This window comes from Somniosus microcephalus, chromosome 1 (genome assembly GCF_052327205.1).
Source record: "Somniosus microcephalus isolate GS21.2 chromosome 1, FLI_Smic_1.0, whole genome shotgun sequence".
In the NCBI taxonomy this organism is placed as follows: domain Eukaryota; kingdom Metazoa; phylum Chordata; class Chondrichthyes; order Squaliformes; family Somniosidae; genus Somniosus; species Somniosus microcephalus.
In genome coordinates, this window is record NC_140987.1 from 184135031 (window position 1) to 184159477 (window position 24447).

Genomic DNA, 24447 nt, shown 5'->3' on the forward strand with positions numbered 1-24447 from the left:
GCAGTATTCCAGGTGCGGTCTCACCAATACCTTGTACAACTGAAGCAATACCTCCCTATTTTTATATTCTATCCCCCTAGCAATGAAAGCCAACATTCCATTGGCCTTCTTAATCACTTGCTGCACCTGCATACTAACCTTTTGAGTTTCGTGCACCAGGACCCCCAGATCCCTTTGTACTTCAGTACTTTCCAGTTTCTTGCCATTAAGATAATAACTTGCTCTACGATTTTTCCTGCCGAAGTGCATAACCTCACACTTTCCAGTATTGTATTCCATCTGCCAAATCTCTGCCCACTTACTTAGCCTGTCTATGTCCCCTTGCAGGTTTTTTATGTCCTCCTCACTCACTACTTTCCCTCCCATCTTAGTATCATCTGCAAACTTTGATGTGTTACACTCGGTCCCCTCCTCCAAATCGTTAATATAGATTGTAAAGAGTTGGGGACCCAGCACTGACCCCTGCGGAACACCACTAGTTACTGATTGCCAGTCTGAATATGAACCATTTATCCCAACTCTGCCTTCTGTTAGTATGTATTTAGTTGGTCTGCCATTTCCTTGTTTCCCATTATAAATTCCCCTGATTCGGAGTTGGTGATTGAAGCAGAGACCATGTCAAAATTTAATAGTTTAGATAGGTGGTTGTAGGAAAGGGGCCCTAAAGGGATATAGGAACAGAGTGGGCACACGGATTAGGACTACTGTTCGTGTGGAGGGCAAGTGCCAACATGATCTGTTTGGGCCAAATTGCCTGTTTCTTTATTGTAATCTCTAATACTTTGTAAAATTGTGTGACTCTCTTTGAGAATTATGGTTGAAAGAACAGTATGCAAGAATGAATCTTTTGAGGTGTGTATATTTTTGACATTCTGTCAGGCAAGTCTTCATTTAAATAATACTGTTAATTGTTTCTAGCACACTCCAACCAGAAATCTGCTTCGGGGCATCCAGACTACTTGTGCAAATGGCAAGGCCTTTCATACTCTGAGTGCAGCTGGGAGGATGGTGCTCTTATGTCCCGAAAGTTTCAGTCCCACATCGATTCATATACAAACCGGAACCAATGCAAATCCATCCCCTTGAAGGAGTGCAAGGTAGCTAAATTTAAATATTTGGGTTCATACAAGTTAAACTATTTCTACACAGCTTAATATATTAAATACCTTATTTAATAGTACATCTGATGTATGGTACTTTTAGTTATGAAGAAGATAAAGTTTGTAATATATTCTGCACCGTGGAGTCCACAGTGGACTGATTGGTCTGATTTGTTTGTCTGATGTCCATTATATTCCTGACAAATTGGAAATTTGCAGTATTCTTGAGATTTGTTTGCCTGACTACAGGGTCAGCAACAGAATACAGACAGAAAAGAAAGAAAAGCTGTGTTCTGTAAATCAACTGGGAACACCAGTGACCAATTCTAGATGTCTGCTGGTGTATATTCAATCCACTTACCAAAACTAAGAATCACTCGGCGACCTGTGGTACTTTGCAATGAGCCAGAGTACAGTGGAAAGGGTTTATTGGCTGTGGAGTGATTTGGAACATCCTGCAGACAAAATAGTTCTTGCTGTATTGTTGCGGATGCAAGATCCACTAAGGGGAGTGTTGATTAATGTTGACCTCGAGTAGAATGTTTAGCACCAACCCCAAAACATACTGGATTCCTTAGCACATGACTCGCTCAGATGGGGACTCCTCAGCACAGTTCTTTGACATTGGCAATTAATAGAGACAGGATCCCACTGCTTTGCAGCAAAGATCTCCACTTGCACTTAGGGCTTCAAATGTTGCTTTCAAACCCAGAAACATTCCAGTTGATGGCCTGGTTATTGGGACGTACCGTAATTAGTTCTCGCAAGACACCAATTAATAGACGCTACAACACAATGTTGTACTAAGTCAGGTGGTCCAATCTTATGGATAGTCTGAAATATCTCCAGCTTCTGTTCAACATTTGGTTTAAAACATAATGCTATTTGGGCTCATGTGACTATTTTAGTCTTTCATGACCATTTGCATCTTTGGTGCTCCTTTTGATGAAACTTAGTTGGAAATTGAGCTTAGTTAGGTCCATTCTGGTTCCCAGTTGAGACCTTTTATTTAAGAAAAAATATCTTTAAAACGCACATTTTCAAAAGACGATTGAATCGTGGTTACTTTAGTTTCAGAAGAAAGAAAGCAGGACTTGATAGTTTTAACTTGTGAAGTTAGTGCAAGTCCTGATTGTAGATCATCCATATTTGATTTGGCTTTTTGACATCAAGTTTTTAACCTAAAGTTGCTTCCCGCTGCACTGAGAAATTGTCCCAAATTTTATTCATTTAGTTGGAAATGGAATGACATTTCCACTGCGTGGATGCTCATAGAGCTCGAAATACACATTTCATCGTGAGCAATGTAGGGCTTAGAATCTCAGCAGAAATTTGTTTCCTGTGGTGCACAAATCAGTACAAATTGGTGACGAAACAACTGATAGCTACATGGGTGATTGGCAGCATCCTACAATGCTGCCATTTTATAGGGAAGAATTCCCGGTGCAATTTAAGGGTAAATAGCAGTAGTATCACATAAGGAGGCTATTCTGTTCATTGTGCCAGTGATGGGGCATTTGATTTGTTCCATTGCTGCTTCCTGGGTATCTATTAAGCAGATTCCAATTGATGGCATTTCACACGGCTGCCTCATGGAGCAATCCTCACGCATTTACTTATGTTTCTTATGCAGGTCTTAAAGCAAAGACCCAGGTTTGTTACACTGAGGAAACAGCCAACCTATATTGGAAGTTCTGATGTATTGGAGCTCCGAGACTATCAGTTAAATGGTTTAAATTGGTTGGCACACTCCTGGTGCAAGTAAGTAGTTATGCATCCATGTTAGACATTTCAAGATTATGGGGTAAGTTTCCGCTTTGGACGCAATGGGAAGTTGGGTGCAAATTGTACTGGTTAGGCTACAGTTCAGGTTTCCGCTAAAATGGATTAGCATGTTCACAAACGTAAAATCTTCCACGAACCAGCGCAATCGGTCAGCGTAATAGAACTGAATTTTTTTTCTTGCATTAAAAAATATTCCTTGATGTATTTAAGAGTGCTGTTTTATTAATACAGCTGAAAATGGGTTTATCACAAAAATAAAAATATTTAATGCAAGTATCCAGTCCTCCACTTGAGTAACCTGATTTTAAATCACTGAAAATGACTTAAAAATACTACACTATACCAATTCCTAGTTTAATTGGTGTACACTAGTCAGATTTTTAATATATTTTTTAATATGTAAAATCTTTTGAAACATGCCTATAAGTGCTTGTGCACCTAAGAAAACAAGCTCAATTTGAAGACTCCTTGAACGGGTGCAGTCAGCAGAAGCTTGCCATCCTCATTATTTTGATCTGAGGGTGTGACCAGTTTTGAGGGCGGGACCAGCTTTGGGCAAAATTATTATTGACGTAACTTGCGTTTTAAAATTCCCCGAACTTTTGCGCTGGTTCGGCCAATTTTACCTGGATCGCGCTGATCAAACTAGCGGAAACTCTACCTCCTATATTTTTAATTGTTTCATATGCGATTGTTTCTTGTCATTTGAATCTTTGAGGCAAGGGGTAAAAAACAATTTTGATTTAAATATGTGGCTAATATTATTCAGGAAAGTGAAACTAACCATATTTACACTCAATGGTATTGCAAGTTTTCTTTTTTCATTGTGGAATGGTAATCAGTTTAGCATGTACATATAAATGGGTAACAAGATACATTAAGAATCACATTGCCCAAATAGGAATTTTTCTCTTTTGGAGTACTTGTTAAAATTCCTTTCTTGCATGTGTAGTGGTGACCGTAAAATGTGTAGTGATGAAATACTTAAGCTAACATTAAACAATCTAAATTTTATGGTTTAAATAGCCTTCCCTGCATTTTAATTCACTTGACAGTTTAGAAAAAATGAAAGCAAAGTTAAAATTTGCTATTTTGCAATGATCATTTATTGCTGTCTTCATTTCTTAGGAACAATAGCGTTATTCTCGCTGACGAAATGGGCCTAGGGAAAACCATACAAACCATCTCCTTCCTCAGCTATATGTTCCACGAGCACCAGCTGTATGGTCCTTTCCTTTTAGTAGTTCCACTCTCAACACTCACTTCCTGGCAACGAGAAATTGAGATGTGGGCGCCTGAAATGAACGTCGTGGTTTACCTGGGGGACATCAGTAGCCGTAATATGGTAAATTGCTAATCGATAATGTTATGTATTGCCATATCCAGCAATTAGACTTTTTGGTCTTAGAGACACAAATTAACCTTAACAGCATATTCTGAATTAGGTGGTCAGTGTAAAATGATGCATCATCTGACTTGGCATGTACGACGGTGCAGGAGATCCACTAGTTCAAATTAGTTCATCTAAATTTGTAGACTAAACAAATATCAAGTGGGATAATATCTTCTGTCTGAAGCTATTTCATTCAGTGTTTTTGTGTGCTAAAATTTATTTTTTTATGGAGGTTTTTACAAAAGTGGTTCTGCGCAGTAACACTCATGTTTGAACATACGGAAATGATGGCTGGAAATGATCCCCTCCCCCTCCTGCAGCCATGTAATCTCCTGGCAGAGGCAAAAATCTCAGGGTTAATGAGGGAGGAAAAAAACCTGGAAAATTTCTCTCCGCCTCCCTCAGGCTACTGAAACCAGTCTAGGAGATCACATTGACCATGCGTACGTTAATTGTTAATCCAATTACCTTCTACCTGATGCGATCTCTGCCCCAGCCAATAACCAATCCAGCTCCCCCTTTGAGGGCATGCAGAGAGTCAGCACATGCCGCACAAGCAGACAATGCATTCCTGAGGCTCCCTACTCTGGGAAAAGAACAGCTTAACATCTAGCCTATTCTAACTCTTCTGAAGTTTAAATGCACGTTCCCATGTCCTCCCCAATCTGTGAAATTGAAAAAATCTATCAATAAGCATGTGCAATCCAACCCTTTCATTATTTTTAATTTGCTCTATTTCTTATTAGATAAGGACATATGAATGGATGCATCCTCAGACTAAGCGGTTGAAATTCAATATCTTGTTGACAACATATGAGATTTTGCTGAAGGACAAGGTAGGTACGCAACCAATTCTATGGTTGGTTTTTCAAGTCGTAATCCTCACAAAGGAACATTTCCAGTGTAAGACCTTGCTTTATACTCACCCTAATGGTGACTTTAAAAGCCAACTGTTTTGTATTTTGTAAGGATACAGTTATGGAGTACAGTAGCATAATGGTTATGTTACTGGACTAGTAATCCAGAGTCTGGACTGATGATCTGGAGACATAAGTTCAAATCCCACCATGGCAGCTGGGGAATTTAAGTTCAATTAATTAAATAAATCTGGAATAAAAGGCTATAAAACTACCGAATTGTTGTTTTTAAAAAAAAAAAAAAACAATGTCCTTTAGGGAAGGAAACCTGGCATCCTTGCCTGGCCTATGTGTTACTCCAGACACACAGCAATGTGGTTGACTCTTAACTGCCCTCAAGTTGTATAAGGTGGCTCACCACCACCTTCTTGAGGGCAATGGGCAATACATGCTGGCCTTGCCAGCGACGCACACATCCCGCGAATGAATTAAAAAAAGGATGCTACACTGCAGAAATCCTTCATATTTGTGGAGATTTTAACGTAACAATCCGTAAGATTAAAATGCTTATTGATACTTAGCTGATGAAGCAGTACTGTTTAGTGTGCATAGTTATACAGGAAACTTTGTTATATCCGGCACCGACGGGACCGAGCTGTTGCCGATCTATCAAAACTGCCGGACATACCAGCGTTAATGTTGAAGCATACGGAGGTTTTCATCTCCGTATCTGACAACAAACACTGTTGCTTAGCAACCGCTTCAAACAGTCGGCCCGTACCTTGGCAGCGTCTCTGTAGCTTAGCAACAGCTTCAGAGAGACTTTCCAGAGCCTGACTGTTGGGGGGAAAAAAAGCCACGAGAAGAAAAAAAAACTAACAAAACGGCTCCTGATTTCTGCCGGTAGATCGAGGTTTCTGGACATACAACCTCCGGATAAACCAAAGTCTCCTGTACTGATATACAAGGAAATGGCAAAGCTGACACTTTGTCCAGAAATGCAGTTCATAGCAGTGAATGTTCATAATAAAACATAGTGTGACTTAAAAAATTTGGGAGCTAAGGACCATTAAAACATACTAGTCTGAGATCAGGATTTAGATTTATGGAATATCTTCATTAATGGCCTGGTTACATTTCAAAAAAATAAGTTCTATGTGCAGATCTCACTAAACACTTTTATACATTTCCTACATTTGGGGATGGGAAGTAGCAAAATCAATAAAGTAGTGTATTTGAATGCTTCCTTTCACCTATGAAACATGAGTCTGAATCTAGCAAGCACTGATCATATAACATTTTTCAACGGACAGTAGTCTAGGGAAAAGAATGCTCACTAATTATGCAGTTTGATTCAGAGGTGGTCAGCTAGTTGCTATGGGAAAACAAAGTCACACGGTAGAAAAGGATGTTCTTCAGACAGGGTTTAGACACATTATTGGGATTAGATGGATAAAAATCCAACTTGAAAGCTCATAATATTGGACATTTAAAAAATATTATTCACACTTTGGAACAGAGCTCTGATGGATAAACACATCGTGATGTGGTACCAGCTTTCACTGCCGTGGAAGGCCCAAGATTTGGCCCATATCTTTGATAAGTTAACAATATCCCTGGGCGAGGGAGAGGAAAAATCAGCTGTTATCAAGTGACCTATGTTGGAAAGTGCTTATATATGTATGTCACGTGAGATCAGGATCAGGCTGAGCTGTAACAGCCCTGTATAAAATATCCTGCCGATATTGTCTTGGCTCATGCATAAACACCTGCTATTTGGGTGAGATACAGGTGGATTGCCAACTTCTGGATCTATATCCCAGCATGAATCACTGGATTCTGCAGTTCTGTATTTTTAACGTTCGAGTTTTTTAAGCCACTGAATAGAAACATTGCAGCATTAAATGGTTAAAAAAAAATCCATTCCTAGGTTTTGACTCCTTTTCCAGTAAATGTAGATTCAAAATACTTTTAAATGTAATTTGACATTTTGTTTCAGTCATTCCTTGGTGGTGTAAATTGGGCTTTCATCGGGGTGGACGAAGCTCATCGTCTCAAGAATGATGACTCTCTCCTTTATAAAACCATGATGGACTTTAAATCGAATCAGAGGCTCCTCATTACTGGGACTCCGCTCCAAAACTCGCTCAAAGAACTTTGGTCCCTCCTTCACTTCATCATGCCAGAAAAGTAAGTGTGACTAAGAATTCAAGTTTGATAATATAGGAATAAAAAATGTAGGGATAAAGGTGTGTTACAGCTGGAAAGTTTCACTTCCTTCGGGAAAATATCTTCACTCAAGGGAGTCCCTGATGTCCTGGCCAACATTTATCCCTTAACCAACATCACTAAAACAGATTATCTGGTCATTATCGCATTGCTGTTTGTGGGACCTTGCAACAACAACAGTGACTACACTTCAAAACGCTTTGGGGCATCCTGAGGTTGTGAAAGGAGCTACATAAATACAGGTTCTTTTTGGTGGGTTTTAAAATAAAAACTCGAGTTTCAAGTCGGCTTTTTATCTTCCATCCCTAGCCCTTCACTGTTTCTCTGTCTTGTGTTTCACTGTTTCTCTGCCTTGTGTTTCACTCTTTCTCTGCCTAGCCGTTTCACTCTTTCTCTGCCTAGCCCTTCACTCTTTCTCTGCCTAGCCCTTCACTCTTTCTCTGCCTAGCCCTTCACTCTTTCTCTGCCTAGCCCTTCACTCTTTCTCTGCCTAGCCCTTCACTCTTTCTCTGCCTAGCGTTTCACTCTTTCTCTGCCTAGCCCTTCACTCTTTCTCTGCCTAGCCCTTCACTCTTTCTCTGCCTAGCGTTTCACTCTTTCTCTGCCTAGCCCTTCACTCTTTCTCTGCCTAGCCCTTCACTCTTTCTCTGCCTAGCCCTTCACTCTTTCTCTGCCTAGCCCTTCACTCTTTCTCTGCCTAGCCCTTCACTCTTTCTCTGCCTAGCCCTTCACTCTTTCTCTGCCTAGCCCTTCACTCTTTCTCTGCCTAGCCCTTCACTCTTTCTCTGCCTAGCCCTTCACTCTTTCTCTGCCTAGCGTTTCACTCTTTCTCTGCCTAGCCCTTCACTCTTTCTCTGCCTAGCCCTTCACTCTTTCTCTGCCTAGCGTTTCACTCTTTCTCTGCCTACTCTGGCCCATTTGAGCTTTTGCTTATCCAACTGACTCAACAACAGCCACACATTTTGTTTCATTTTTGGATTAATCTTTTTTTCTCCTTGAAGTTAATTTAAACAAACCTTGTTAATGTTATATTTGCCAGGCAGTGGTGTTTAAAACAATTTTACAGGATATGTGTGTGTCTGTGTTTTACTTATATATTTTCAGTACATACACAGACTGATACCACAATTAAAAAGTTAAATTGGCTTATGCTAATAATTTTTCGTGGTTTATTCCTGACCACTCCAGTTCCCAAAGGCTCCTAATATAATTACAGAAAAAAATGTCCTAGGTTTTCACAAAACTATAGCTGAAGAATAGAAAAGTTCCAGAATCAGCAAGTTTAACATCTCAATATTCTTCTCCTATATACTCAAATGTGTATTTTATTATTTAAGCAGAAGTGGGAAATTTGGCTTCATTTTTATACTGGAAAAACTAACTGAGGGAAAAGAAACTTTTTTTCCTTGCAGGGTCATTGGTCAATGGGACCATTGGTTAAGCAGTCATTTTCAAACTTTTGCAAGCCCTTCTCCACCAAGGAATTCTTGTAGCCTCTTTCACACTACCTAACAACTTCTTGTCATTCACAAATGTACATCAACATTACTTAAATAAAAAAGCCTTTCAGAACTTTGCCTTTAAAGCCCAGCTTTAAATAAATATGAAAGTACAGATGATGCTGATTAGAGGTGGGGTGGAGTCCATTTTTCTACAGTATGTGTCCTTCAGCGCTCAGCATAAAGTGTTTGTAAATGAGCTTATGCAAGCATCTGTACTGGCTACATTTTATTCTGGTATATCTAATGGGATATCCTGTGCTCACTGGGGCGAAGAGCAAATTTAGCGCAGCACCGTGCAGTAAACCCATGCTTTACACCACACTACATTGGATACCGCACTAAGTCGTTTGGGATCTTGTATTTAGCTCCTCACCACAGTGTCTGATTCTACCTATGTTGCTACTTTATTGCATAGTAGTGGTAGCTTCAAACTCATTTCATATTACAGGAAACTTTGTGCTATCCGGCACCCACGGGACCGAGCTGCTGCCATTGCCTAAAAAGTGCCGTACTCTCCAGAGTTAATGTTGAGCTTAGCAACAGCTTCTAAACACTCGGGTGTGGCCCTAAAGCTCTGTAGCTGAAGCTGTTGCTATAGCTACAGACCTTGCACAGCTTGACTGTTCAAACAAAGCAAAAAAAACAAACAAAAAGAATAAAAAACGGCTGCTGATTTTTGCCGGTGGCTCCAGATTGCCGGATAGCTCACCTCCGGATAGCACAAAGTTTCCTGTACCAACTGCAGTGAAACTCCTATTGTACTATAGTCGTGAAACAGCTCTGTCATCTTAAGAGATCATTTTGAATTGGCGCTGCCAGTGGAGAGGTTGAATTGCCTACTCCTGTTCCTATGTTGCTATAAAACTAATATACTGCTTATAAAATAAAATGCATAGATTAGCAGGTAAAATTAGGTACCAAGAGCATCAGAATTTTTTTTTAAATATTGATCCTTTGTGACTCTTGACAGGAATCAGTGCCATTTCTGTCAGGAGAAAAATTATCGTTCCAGCAAACCCAAGAGAAGGAAGAAGGGAATATTAATGTACCAAGTGCTTTTGTCAATTTTCTGAGTCAGTAGTAATTTGAGATAATTTAAATCGGCATGCATTTCATTTTTGTAATGTCTATGCATGGTAAACAGTAGTCCATATGATTTTTTTTTTAAAGTTCTCCAATAAAATGATTCCTTTTTGGCTCTGCTGTAACTCTCAGTTCAAGTCTCATCAATTTTGTGGCAGAAGCTGTAATTATGTAGTTGTTACGTAATGCAATCATTAAAAGTTAACAGTTTAACCCATTCATTTATTGACCCACACAAATTAGTATTTCACGCATTTTGTAATCGCAATGCAGTTTCTTCTACCTGTGAAGCAGACCTTTTACAACTGGGTTTCATTCCTGGCAAGTGATCATAAATGGTCTAAGCATACCTCGGCTGAATTCTCATGATTGTAATTTTTAATAGCAGTGGGAATTTTACTTTATGCTGTCCGTAATTCATTTTTGAAAAAGGTGCCTTGGTTAATATTTTATGTACAGCAAATGATTTAAAAGCATGTTTTTGTCAGTTGAATCATTAATTTGAAAGACTTATCTGGTTTCAGCAACCTGTAGAGAATTTGTTTTTATGGCAGCGACAATATAAAAACTTTTGAGAACATTGTCAGGAAAATTTACTATCTGATATTAGCTGCCATTAATTGCCTTGAAGTAATTTTATTTGTGAGTAGCTTATCGGATGTTACTGAATAAAAGTAATAATTCTGTTTTGGGTGGGGGGGCAAGATTTTCTTCCTGGGAAGTGTTTGAAGAGGAACATGGTAAAGGAAGAGAAGTTGGATACACAAGCCTTCACCGGGAACTGGAGCCATTCTTGCTGCGAAGAGTGAAAAAGGACGTTGAGAAATCTCTACCTGCTAAAGTTGAACAAATCTTGCGAGTGGAGATGAGTGCAGTGCAAAAGCAATACTATAAGTAAGTAATGAGCCATAGAACATATTCCTTCAAATTCTAGGATCAAACTTTTTATTGGCAAAGATGGTACACGCAAAAGCAATTTGAATCGGCTACACTGAATGCTTGAACAGTATTTGTGGATCATGTCCAAAAATTATGAGGCATGAAGCTAAAGAAAAAAATACTGCAAATGCTAGAAATACCCAGCAGGTCTGTTAGCATTTGTAAATAGAAATGGTAAATTCACATTTCAGGTGATAGAGACCCTTCTTCAGAACACTGGCAATGTTTTGCATTCTGAAGAAGGCTGTTTTATGTAAGAAGGCTGTTTTATGTAAGAAATAGTTTAGCTGTGAACAGACTGAAGTTAGTTGGTAGTAATTACTGTTGCTTTTTGTTATAATGTTGGTATTAATTGCCCATATTTTTCTTGAAATACAATAGATGGATTTTAACCAGGAACTACAAAGCCTTGAGTAAAGGGTGTAAAGGCAGCACTTCCGGCTTTCTCAATATCATGATGGAACTTAAAAAGTGTTGCAACCATTGCTACCTCATTAAACTGCCAGAAGATAATGATTTCTATAACAGACAGGAGGCCTTACAGGTATGATTTCAGAGGGCATGCGCAAGCAGGGAATGTGTATGCACACTGCGGTGATCTGTATGTGCAGTTTACGTGCGCGTGCACTGGATTAGTGTGATTAATTTGTGAGTAATTTTTTTAAAAATTCATTTTAAGACTTGACTGTTGAACTGTTGTGCTGATCCATTATTTATCTCCATTGGGTCAAAACACCTGAACATGATTATGCAACATTACTACCCCAAAATCTAAATCTTGTGGCCCAAAAATTGCGGTCGGCGGCGTACCTACAGAGTGCGCCGCCAACCTATGAAAAGAATGTGAACTTGCCTCGTGCGAGGCCCAGAACGGAGACTTGCTCTTCAGTGCTGCAAAGTTGTGCACCACATATGACATCAGGAAGGCCAGGAGCGCAGCGTACAGCCTATGTGTAAGGGAAGACACGCCCACAAAATCTGTCAAAACTAAGCCACGCCCACAGAAACTTCTTTCAGTCTCTTCTATTGAAATTACATTTTAAAATCTTTCAAAAACCTTTAATTAAACTGATACTTGGACTTATTTCATATTTCGGCCTTTTTTATTTTTTTCATCCAAGTTCTCAATTTATTAGTTCCTATGTATACAACTTCCTGTTTTGATACTTAGTAACGGTCTGACTGTTTTATATCCCCTACAAGTAATGCTATTAAACTTCAGAAAGAGATTCCCAGCCATATATTCAATTTTAATTTTCAGGATTAAAATATATTATTCAGACCTCATTTAGACTGGTGTTAGATAAATCTATTTTCCTTGTTATAGATGCATTCTATTGTTTGTTCAGTTTTGAGTTGAAAGGACAGAATTGAACTAGTCACTGAATCTGAGAGATGTTCACTTTATTTAACTTCTTCCCAAGTAATTAAAATGAAACTCAACCGACAAAAAATGTTTCCTCTTCCAAAACGTACACAATATATATACCTAGATCTTTTAAGATGTGAAACAGGCTCCTGCGCCTGCTTTCACTAACCGTAAGAAAAACGTCCATAATTGCTGGGCAGTTGGTAGGCAAATAGCCTAACTCTGTGCCAGAAATTGGGATTTCCAAGGCAGTGCAGATCATCTGTCAAGACATAACTTGACAGATCGCAAGTTTGAGATTTAGCGCATGCGGAAATCCCAAATTTGCAGTATATTTCAAAGGCGGTATGACACCGTACTCAGAGTACGCCGTCATACTCACCGCAAAATCTGGACTGATGTGTTTAGAATATATGTTTCACATTGCAACATCTGTGACTTACTTGGAATGAGAATGACATCATTAAAAATTAAATATCAACAACAAATTCTTTGTGGGGGGGTGGAGTAGGGCTTATCCAAATCAAGTAAATCTGTAAAACCTATGTCTAGGTTGTATTGTGCTGCATACTCAAAGCATAGGGAAAATGTGTACTAGTTTAACGGGTGTTCACTCTTGTCTACCTTTCAAACTAATACTCAAAATACTAATACTCAACTGGCTCATTTAATAAAAAATAAAAAAAAAGTCACTAGCACTTTTTCTGAGGATTTGGGCAATGTTGGCATTTATTGTCCCTCCCTAGTTGCCTTGAGAAGATGGTGGTGGGCCGCCGCCTTGAACCATTATTCTTGTAGCAGTTTGATGCAACTGAATGGTTTGCTAGGCTGCTTCAGAAGGCAGCCAAGAGTCAATCACATTGGTGTGGGACTGGAGTCACATAGACCAAACCAGTAAGGACAGCAGGTTTCCTTCCCTAAATACGTTAGTGAACCAGTTGGGTTTTTCTTTACAACAATCTGACAGCTACATGGTCACTTTTGTTTTTGCAGATGCCAGCTTTTTATTTCTTGATTTTAAAGAATTAAAATTCTCAAATTGCCATGGTGGGATTTAAATTCAACGTTCTCTGGTTTATTAATCCAGGCCTGTGGATTGCTAGTCCAGAAACTAGCATTTACCGGGGGGGGGTAATTTTGATTTTGGGTTAGATACTTTCTGGTTTTCATTTCCATGGACAACAAAGAAAAATCGAGAGTTGTTTAAAGGGCGGCTGGGCCGATATCACCCGTTTTACAAAATTACCCCCACAGTGTGTGCTGTATAAATAAGACTATATGTAAAAATTCTATTGTTCTTCCCTTCCTGACTCTCATGTTAGCTGATATTGTTAACGGTGTTCTCTCCTCAGGCACTGGTGCCCTCTCCTTCAAATCTGCCGTCATCGCCCTTTTTAAAAATAAAAAATAAAACAACCCTTGACCTGTCTATCCTTGCAAACTATTGCCCCATCTCCAACCTCCCTATCCTCTCAAGTCCTTGAATGTGTTGTCTCCCAAATCCGTGCCCATCTTCATCGGAACTCCTTGTTTGAATCCCTCCAATCAGGTTTCCGCCCCTGCCACAGTACTAAAACGTTTCTTACCAAGATCACAAATGACATCCTATGTAACTGACAAAGCTATCCCGCCTCGACCTATCTGCGGCCTTTGACACGGTTGACCACCGTATTCTGCTCCAACACCCCTCTGCTGTCGTCCAGCTGGATGGGACTGCACTCGCCCGGTTCCATTCCTATCTTTCCAGCCGTAGCCATAGAATCACCTGCAATGGCTTCTCTTGCCGCTCCCGCATCGTTACCTCTGGTGTCCCCCAAGGATCTACCCTTGGCCCCTCCTATTTCTCATCTACATGCGGCCCCTCCTATTTCTCATCTACATGCAGCCCCTCGACATCATCCGACGACACAGTGTGAATTTTCACATGTACGCTGCTGATACTCCGCTCTACCTCCCCTCCACCTCTTTTTGAACCCTCCACTGTCTCTAAACTGTCAGACTGCTTGTCTGACATCCAGCACTGGATGAGCAGAAATTTCCTCCAATTAAATATCAAGAAGACACCATTATCTTCAGTTCATGCCGCAAACTCCGTTCCCTTGTCATCGATTTCATCCCCCTCCCTGGCAACTGTCTGAGGCTGACCAAGTCTGTTCGCAACCTTGGTGTCATATTTGATCAAGAGTTGAACTCCCTCATATCCGTTCTATCACTAAGACAGCCTATTTCCGCCCCTGCCTCAGCTTATCTGCTGCTGAAGCCCTCATCTATGCCTTTGTTACCTCTAGACTTGACTATTCCAATGTAATCCAGGCTGGCCTCCCTAGCTCTACCCTCCATAAACTTGAGGTCATCCAAAACTCTACCGCCTGTGTGCTAACTCGTACTAAGACCTGCTCGCCCATCTCCCCTGTGCTCGCTGACCAACATAGGCTCCCATTTAATCAAGGCCCCAATTTTAAAATTCTCATCCTTGTTTTCAAATCCCTCCATGGCCTCGCCCCTCCCTATCTCTAATTTCCTCCAACCCAACAATCCTCAGATCTCTGTGCTCCGCCAATTCTGGCCTCTTGAATATCCCCGATTTTAATCGCTCCACCATTGACTACCATGCCTTCAGCTGCCTAGATCCTAAGCTCTGGAATTCCCTCCCTAAACCTCTCCACTTCTTTCTTCCTTTAAGACGCTCCTTAAAACCTACCTCTTTGACCAAGCTTTTGGTCATCTGCCCCAACATCTCCTTATATGGCTCGATGTAAAATTTTTGTTTTTGATTAAGCTCCTGTGAAGCGCCTTGGGACATTTTACTACGTTAAAGGCGCAATATAAATATAAGTTGTGTATCTGCAACTTTTTATTGCTCAAGCCTGTTCTATGGGAAAATTATATTGATTACCAAGTTTAAATAATTTTTCTGGATAGCCTTCTATGAAACATACATGTCTGTTAGATAAGTGAGGTGTAACTCTACCATAATCACCTCATGACTTATGAGGTATGAGGCGAGAGTTGGCTAGGATGTATTGGGGAACGTTACATAGAAACATAGACATAGAAGATAGGAGCAGGAGTAGGCCATTCGGCCCTTCGAGCCTGCTCCGCCATTCAACGAGATCATGGCTGATCATCCAAACCCTAGCACCCGGTCCCTACACCGACAGCCATCCCACCCAAGCCCTATCCCCGTAACCCCACGTATTTAATCCCCCCTAACACTAAGGGTCAATTTTTATCATGGCCAATCAACCTAACCCGCACATCTTTGGACTGTGGGAGGAAACCGGAGCACCCGGAGGAAACCCACGCAAACACGGGGAGAATGTGCAAACTCCACACAGACAGTCACCCGAGGCCGCATTTGAACCCGGGTCCCTGGCGCTGTGAGGCAACAGTGCTAACCACTATGCCACCGTTTTAAAGGGTTGACGGTGGATAGGTAATAGCAAACATTTAAAGATCGCATGGATGAACTACAGAATTTGTTCATCCCTGTTTGGTATAAAAATAAAACAAAAAAGGTGACTCAACCGTGCCTAACAAGGGAAATTAGGGATCGCATAAGATCCAAGGAGAGGACATATAAATTGGCCAGAAAAAGCAGCAAACCTGAGTATTGGGAGCAGTTTAGGATTCAGCAAAGGAGGACGAAGGGATTAATTAAGAAGGGGAAAATAGAATATGAGAGTAAGTTTTCAAGGAACATAAAAACTGACTCAAAGCTTCTATAGATATGTGAAGAGAAAAAGATTGGTGAAGTCAAGCGTAGGTCCCTTGCAGTCAGAATCAGGGGAGTTTATAATGGGGAACAAAGAAATGGCAGACCAATTAAATACATACTTTGGTTCTGTCTTCACAAAGGAGGACACAAATAATCTTCCAGAGATGTCGGGGAACATAGGGTCTAATGAGAGGGAGGAATTGAATGAAATCAGTATTTGTAGGGAAATGGTGTTAGGGAAATTGATGGGATTGAAGGCCGATAAATCCCCAGGGCCTGATAATCTACATCCTAGGGTACTTAAGGAAGTGGCCCTAGAAATAGTAGATACATTGCTGGTCGTCATCCAAAATTCGATAGACTCTGGAACAGTACCCATGGATTGGAGGGTAGCTAATGTAACCCCACTATTTAAAAAAGGTGGTAGAGAGAAAACGGGGAATTATAGACCAATAAGCCTGACGTCGGTAGTGGGGAAAATGCTAGAGTCCATTATAAAAGATGTAATGGCAGAGCACTTGGAAAACAGTGACAGGATCGGACAAAGTCGACATGGATTTACAAAAGGTAAATCATGCTTGACTAATCTACTGGAATTGTTTGAGATGTAACTGGTAAAATGGATAAGGGAGAACCAGTGGATGTGGTGTATTTGGACTTTCAGAAGGCTTTCGATACGGTCCCGCATAAGAGATTAGCGTGTAAAGTTAAAGCACATGGGATTGTGGGTAAGGTACTGACTTGGATAGAGAACTGGTTGGCAGACAGGAAGCAAAGAGTTGGAATAAATGGGTCTTTTTCCGAGTGGCAGGCAGTGACTAGTGGGGTACCTCGGATCGGTGCTAGGACCCCAGCTATTCACAATATATTTTAGTGATCTAGACGAGGGAACTAGATGTAATATCTCCAAGTTTGCAGACGACACAAAGCTGGGTGGGCGTGTGTGCTGTGAGGAGGATGCCAAGAAGCTCCAGTATGATTTGGACAGGTTGGGTGATTGGGCAGATGCATTATAATGTGGATAAATGCGAGGTTATCCACTTTAGTGGCAAAAACAGGAAGACAGATTATTATCTGAATGGCAATAGATTGGGAGAAGGGGAAGTGCAACGGGACCTGGGTGTCCTTGTACACCAGTCGCTGAAGGTAAGCATGCAGGTGCAGCAGGCGGTTAAGAAGGCAAATGGTATGTTGGCCTTCATAGCGAGAGGATTCGAGTACAGGAGCAAGGATGTCTTGCTGCAGTTGTACAGGGCCTTGGTGAGACCACACCTTGAGTATTGTGTGCAGTTTTGGTCGCCTTATCTGAGGAAGGATGTTCTTGCCATGGAGGGAGTGCAGCGAAGATTCACCAGACTGAGTGATACCTGGGATGGCAGGAATGACGTATGAAGAGAGATTGGGTCGATTAGGCTTATATTCGCTAGAGTTTAGAAGAATGAGAGGGGATCTCATTGAAACTTACAAAATCCTAACAGGACCAGACAGACTAGATGCAGGAAGGATGGTCCCGATGGCGGGGGAGTCCAGAACCAGGGGTCACAGTCTAAGGATAAGGGGTAAGCCATTTAGGACTGATGAGGAATTTCTTCTCCCAGAGAGTGGTGAACCTGTAGAATTCTCTACCACAGAAGGCAGTTGAGGCCAACTTATTAAATATATTCAAGAAGGAGTTAGATATGTTTCTTAAGGCTAAAGGGATCAAGGGATATGAGGAGAAAGCAGGGACAGGGTACTGAATTTGGATGATCAGCCATGATCGCATTGAATGGCGGAACAGGCTCGAGGGGCCGAATGGCCTACTCCTGCTCCTATCTTCTATGTTTCTATGCTTTATTGATATTCAAAATATTGGTATGCATGTTATGATTAGTTTCACTTTTAACTGTTAACAGAAAAGTTAGAAAATCTGCAGCTTCCATTTATAAATTTGCAATTACAGGCAACTTTCTGATATCCGGCACTGACGGGACTGAGCTGGTGCCGTAACATCAAAAGTGCCAGACATACCAGAGTTAATGTTTAAACATACAGAACTGAGAAGCTCCGTGTGAATCAATAAACCCTGTTGCTTAGCAACAGCTTCAAAACAATCGGCTGCAGCTGCAAGCGTCTGTAGCTGAAGCTGTTGCTATAGCTACAGACCTTGCAGTGCTTGACTGGGGGGGAAAAAAAGCAACGAGAACTAAAAAAACATATAGAAAACGGCTCCTGATTTTTGCCGTTAAATCGAGTGTTCCGGACATATAACCTCCGGATAAACCAAAGTTTCCTGTAATGTAATTATAATGCTACAAAACGTTCTCAGAATTTAACCATGGTCTCTGAAGGTAATTTAATTGGTTATGCATTTAACTGTCTATGAAAGGGTATATGTGTCTTTTTTTGAGTCATTTTTTCCCTGATTCCTTGGTTTCCTAGCATTTGATCCGTAGTAGTGGAAAGCTGATACTGTTGGACAAGCTGCTTTGTCGACTAAAGGAGCGAGGCCACAGAGTTCTTATCTTCTCTCAAATGGTTCGGATGCTGGACATTCTAGCAGAATATTTGAAATGCCGACAATTTTGTTTCCAGGTTAGTTTTCTCACCCTGAACTTATAAAGCATTAGGGAAAATTTATACAAAGCTGTAGATAGCAATGCATTTGGTTTTGCACATCGCCTCCTCTTCAGACACATTATACTGGAATGTGTACCGACGCTAATAGAGCAAAATTGCAGAGCACAGTGGCACATTGGAGTGCTAACATATGGTATCATGGAATGAAAGCATACAGAATTAATTCCTCCCCCCCCCCCCCCACGCCCATTCTGTTGTGTTCCCAATCTCAACCAACTTTCCTGAATGAAAATCAGATGATGAGTTTCCTGCATTCCCCACTGCATGTAGTCAGTTGTAGCATTGGTGGTCTAGGAGCAGGCACCAAGGAAGTGCAGGATCCAAAAAGGACTTGCAAGGGAGAAAAGTATTGGCAGGTGAGAGGTTGCATAGCCTTAAACATTCTAGCATGATTAGAAAGATGAAAACTTTCATAATTGCCATTGTACAGATCCAACAGACTCATTATTGCCACGCCCTTTGATAATCCAAATTACATGCTTGTAGACGGTTCTTTTTTGCAGCAGGTCATTGATGGCATTGTGATTCACCATACAGAGATCGCCTGAGCTCATCTGAGCTCTGAACTGAGCAGATGTTAGCTATTTCTATACAGAGGAAAGAGGAAAATCTCGAGAGGAACCAAATTAACTCTGTGTTACTCTTTCAGCTATCCAAGTAACTAGTTACAGTACAACAATGGAAAAGGCGTGGGAGTAGGTTATGTATTCTCCTCCATGGTAGGAATGGGTGCATTGGTTGGGAAGAAAATCTAGTCATTTTGCAGTGGCATTTACTGAGAATTGTGAAGCGATGCATTTTGGTAGGAAGAATGGAGAGAGGCTGTATAAACTAACACAATTTTAAAGGATGCAGGAACAGAGACCTGCTGGTGTATGTACACAAATCTTGGAAGGTGGTAAGTTGATAAGGCAGTTTAAAAAAAACATGAGATCCTTGGCTTTATAAATAGAGGCATAGAGTACAAAGCAAGGACGTTATGCTAAACCTTTACAAATCACTGATTAGGCTTCAGCTGGAGTATTGTGTCCAATTCTAGGCACCACACCTTAGGAAGGGTGTCAAGGCCTTGGAGAGGGCACCGAGGAGATTGGCTAGAATCATGCCAGGGATGAGGTACTTCAGTTATGTGCAGAGACTGGAGAAGCTGGGGTTGATCTCCTTCGAGCAAAGAAGGTTAAGCAGAGATTGAATAAAGGTGTTCCAAATTTTAAGGTTTAGGGAGAAACTTTCCACTGGCAGAAGGGTCGGTAACCAGAATACCTAGAAACATAGAAGATAGGAGCAGGAGTAGGCCATTCGGCCCCTCGAGCCTGCTCTGCCATTTAATGAGATCATGGCTGATCATCCAAATTTAGTACCCTGTCCCTGCTTTCTCCCCATATCCCTTTAGCCTTAAGAAATGTATCTAACTCCCTGAATATATTTAATGAATTGGCCTCAACTGCCTTTTGTGGTAGAGAATTCCATAGGTTCACCACCCTCTGGGTGAAGAAATTCCTCCGCATCTCTGTCCTAAATGGCTTACTCCTTTAGACTGTGACCCCTGGTTCTGGACTCCCCCGCCATCGGGAACATCCTTCCTGCATCTAGTCTGTCTAGTCCTGTTAGAATTTTATAAGTTTCAATGAGATCCCCCCTCATTCTTCTAAACTCCAGCGACTATAAGCCCAATCGACCCAATCTCTCCTCATACGTCATTCCTGCCATCCCAGGTATCAGTCTGGTAAATCTTCGCTGCACTCCTTCCATGGCAAGAACATCCTTCCTCAGATAAGGCGACCAAAACTGCACACAATACTCAAGATGTGGTCTCGCCAAGGCCCTGTACAACTGCAGCAAGACATCCTTGCTCCTGTACTCGAATCCTCTCGCTATGAAGGCCAACATACCATTTGCCTTCTTAACCGCCTGCTGCACCTGTATGCTTACCTTCAGCGACTGGTGCACAAGGACACCCAGGTCTCGTTGCACTTCCCCTTCTCCCAATCTATTGCCGTTCAGATAATCTGCCTTCCTGTTTTTGCCACCAAAGTGGGTAACCTCACATTTACCCACATTATACTGCATCTGCCCAATCACCCAACCTGTCCAAATCATCCTGGAGTTTCTCGGCATCCTCCTCCTAGCACACACGACCACCCAGCTTTGTGTCGTCTGCAAATTTGGAGATATTACATCTAGTTCCCTCGTCTAGATCATTAATATATACAGGAAACTCTCTGGTATCTGGCACCGACGGGACCGGCGTGTTGCCGGTTGATTAAAAATTCCAGATGATGGAGCGGGTTTCTACCGAGGCTATTTTTAACAATCAAAGAGTCAGACTCCTGTTATTGAGGTGTTCGGACTTCTGACCGTGGCAAGAAGCCGAGTAGTGGCAGTTTGGAGAACTACCCACACTGACTAACCCGGCCACCACGGGAGACTCAGACTCAGACTCTGCAACATTTCTGGTTATTGAGCTGTTTTCGGAGTATGAATTTTGCCCGTTAATAGAGAATTCCAATATTTAAGGTGCCGTTTAAACGAGAGTTGCCTGTATTGTGAATAGCTGGGCTCATAGCACCAATCCCTGCGGTACCCCACTAGTCACTGCCTGCCACTCGGAAAAAGACCCGTTTATTCCAACTCTTTGCTTCCTGTCTGCCAACCAGTTCTCTATCCAAGTCAGTACCTTATCCACAATCCCATGTGCTTTAACTTTACACGCTAATCTCTTATGCGGGACCTTATCAAAAACCTTCTGAAAGTCCACATACACCACATCCACTGGTTCACCCTTATCTATTCTACCAGTTGCATCATCAAAAAATTCTAGTGGATTCGTCAAGCATGATTTACCTTTTGTAAATCCATGTTGACTTTGTCCGATCCTGTCACTGTTTTCCAAGTGCTCTGCTATTACATCTTTTATAATGGACTCTAGCATTTTCCCCACTACCGATGTCCGGCTTGCCGGTCTATAATTCCCCGTTTTCTCTCTACCACCTTTTTTGTATAGTGGGGTTACATTAGCTACCCTCCATTCCATGGGAACTGTTCCAGAGTCTCTAGAATTTTGGAAGATGGCCAGTAATGCATCTACTATTTCGAGGGCCACTTCCTTAAGTACCCTAGGATGTCGATTATCAGGCCCTGGGGATTTATCGGCCTTCAATCCCGTCAATTTCCCTAACACTATTTCCCTACAAATACTGATTTCATTCAGTTCCTCCCTCTCATTAGACCCTATGTTCCCTGACATCTCTGGGAGGTTATTTGTGTCCTCCTTTGTGAAAACAGAACCAAAGTATGTATTTAATTGGTCTGCCATTTCTTTGTTCCCCATTATAAATTCCCCTGATTCTGACTGCAAGGGACCTACGCTTGACTTCACCAGTCTTTTTCTCTTCACATATCTTCACTCTCCATCTTAATGAAGGATACATAGGTTTATGATAGTTGGCAAAAGAACCAAAGGGGAGATGAGTGGAATTTCTATTTTCGCTGCCAGTTATGATGATCTGGAATGCAGTGCCTTAAAGGCTAGTGGAAGCAAATTCAGTAGTAACTTTCAAAACGAATTGGATATATACATGAAAAGGAAAAATTTGCAGGGCTATGGGGAAAGAGCAGAGGAGTGGGACTAATTGGAAAGCTTTTTCAAAAAGCCGTCACAGGCATGATGGGCCGAATGGCCTCCTTCTGTACTGTATGATTCTAAGATCTTATTTTAATATTACTGAACTGCAATATTTACACCAATTTAATTTCTGGTTTTACTTGGCAGGATTAAGTCTTTTCCAGCTAAATAACAACTCCCAACAATTTTCCTACCCACCGAATCATGCACTTGAGCTATTTCATGCAAATATATATATATTTTTTTATTCGTTCATGGGATGTGGGTGTCGCTGGCAAGGCCAGCATTTATTGTGGTGGTGAGTCGCCGCCTTGAACCGCTGCAGTCTGTGTGGTAAAGGTACTCCCACAGTGCTGTTGAGGAGGGAGTTCCAGGATTTTGACCAAGCGATGAAGGATCGGCAATATATTTCCAAGTCAGGATGGTGTGTGACTTGGAGGGGAACTTGGAGGTGGTGGTGCTTCCATGTGCCTGCTGCCCTTGTCCTTCTTGGCGGTAGAGGTCGTGGGTTTGGGAGGTGCTGCCAAAGAAGCCTTGGCGAGTCGCTGCAGTGCATCTTGTAGATGGTACAAACTGCAGCCACAGTACGCCAGTGGTGGAGGGAGTGAATGTTTAAGGTGGTGGATGAGGTGTGAGGTGTCGGTCAAGTGGGCTGCTTTGTCTTGGATGGTGTCACGCTCCTTGAGTGTTGTTGGAGCTGCACTCATTCAGGCACGTGGAGAGTATTCCATCACACTCCTGACTTATGCCTTGTAGATGGTGGAAAGGTTTTGGGGAGTCGGGAGGGAGACACTCGCCACAGAATACTCAGCCTCTGACCTGCTCTAGTTGCTACAGTATTTATGTGGCTGGTCCAGTTAAGTTTCTGGCCAATGGTGACCCCCAGGATGTTGATGGTGGGGGATTCGGCGATGATAATGCCGTTGAATGTCAAGGGGCGGTGGTTAGATGCACGATTGTTGGAGATAGTCATTGCCTGGCACTTGTGTGGCGCAAATGTTACCTGCCACTTATCAGCCCAAGCCTGAATGTCGTCCAGGTCTTGCTGCATGCGGGCATGGACTGCTTCATTATCTGAGGAGTTGCGAATAGCACTGAACACTGCGCAGTCATCAGCGACCATCCCCATTTCTGACCTTATGGAGAAAAGGTCATTGATGAAACAGCTGAAGATGGTTGGGCCTAGGACACTGCCCTGAGGAACTCCTGCAGCAATGTCCTGGGGCTGTGATGATTGACCTCCAACCACCACAACCATCTTCCTTTGCGCTAGGTATGACTCCAGCCAGTGGAGAGTTTTCCCACCGATTCCCATTGACTTCAGTTTTACTAGGACTCCTTGATGCCACACTCGATCTAATGCTGCCTTGATGTCAAGGGCAGTCACACACCTCACCTCTGGAATTCAGTTCTTTTGTCCATGTTTGGACCAAGGCTGTAATGAGGTTTGAAGCCGAGTGGTCCTGGCATAACCAAAACTGGGCATCAGTGAGCGGGTTATTGGTGAGTAAGTGCTGCTTGATAGCACTGTCGACGACACCTTCCATCACTTTGCTGATGATTGAGAGTAGACTGATGGGGTGGTAATTGGCCGGATTGGATTTGTCCTGCTTTTTGTGGACAGGCCATACCTGGGCAGTTTCCACATTGTCGGATAGATGCCAGTGTTATAGCTGTACGGGAACAGATTGGCTAGAGGCGCGGCTAGTTCTGGAGCACAAGCCTTCAGCATGACAGCCGGGATGTTGTCGGGGCCCACAGCCTTTGCTGTATTCACATGGAGTGAATTGAATTGGCTGAAGACTGACTTCTGTGATGGTGGGGACCTCAGGAAGAGGCTGATATGGATCATCCACTCGGCAGTTCTGGCTGAAGATGGTTGCAAACGCTTCAGCCTTGTCTTTTGCACTCACGTGCTGGGTTCCATCATCACTGAGGATTGGCATATAAGAACATAAGAAGTAGGAGCAGGAGTAGGCCATACGGCCCCTCGGGCCTGCTCCGCCATTCGATAGGATCATGGCTGATCCAAATCTGGACTCACGTCCACTTCCCTGCCCTCCCCGTAACCCCTAATTCCCTTATCTGCTAGGAAACTGTCTATCTCCATTTTAAATTTATTTAATGTTGCAGCTTCCACAGCTCTCTGGGGCAGCAAATTCCATAGATTTACTACCCTCTGAGTGAAGAAGTTTCTCCTCATCTCAGTTTTGAAAGGGCAGCCCCTT

General features: G+C 42.0%; 1 protein-coding gene across 3 annotated transcripts in view; it reads left to right on the forward strand.

The window, feature by feature from the left end:
- Positions 1 to 24447, forward strand: part of chd1 (chromodomain helicase DNA binding protein 1) — a 198448-nt gene that overhangs the window by 125199 nt on the left and 48802 nt on the right. For all 3 annotated transcript variants that reach the window (XM_085987895.1, XM_085987904.1, XM_085987912.1), the window contains 8 exons: positions 919 to 1097; positions 2734 to 2861; positions 4014 to 4230; positions 5025 to 5114; positions 7135 to 7325; positions 10655 to 10843; positions 11270 to 11432; positions 18397 to 18549. In XM_085987895.1, the coding sequence (XP_085844021.1) occupies positions 919 to 1097; positions 2734 to 2861; positions 4014 to 4230; positions 5025 to 5114; positions 7135 to 7325; positions 10655 to 10843; positions 11270 to 11432; positions 18397 to 18549 (1310 nt within the window). The remainder of the gene's footprint in view (positions 1 to 918; positions 1098 to 2733; positions 2862 to 4013; positions 4231 to 5024; positions 5115 to 7134; positions 7326 to 10654; positions 10844 to 11269; positions 11433 to 18396; positions 18550 to 24447) is intronic.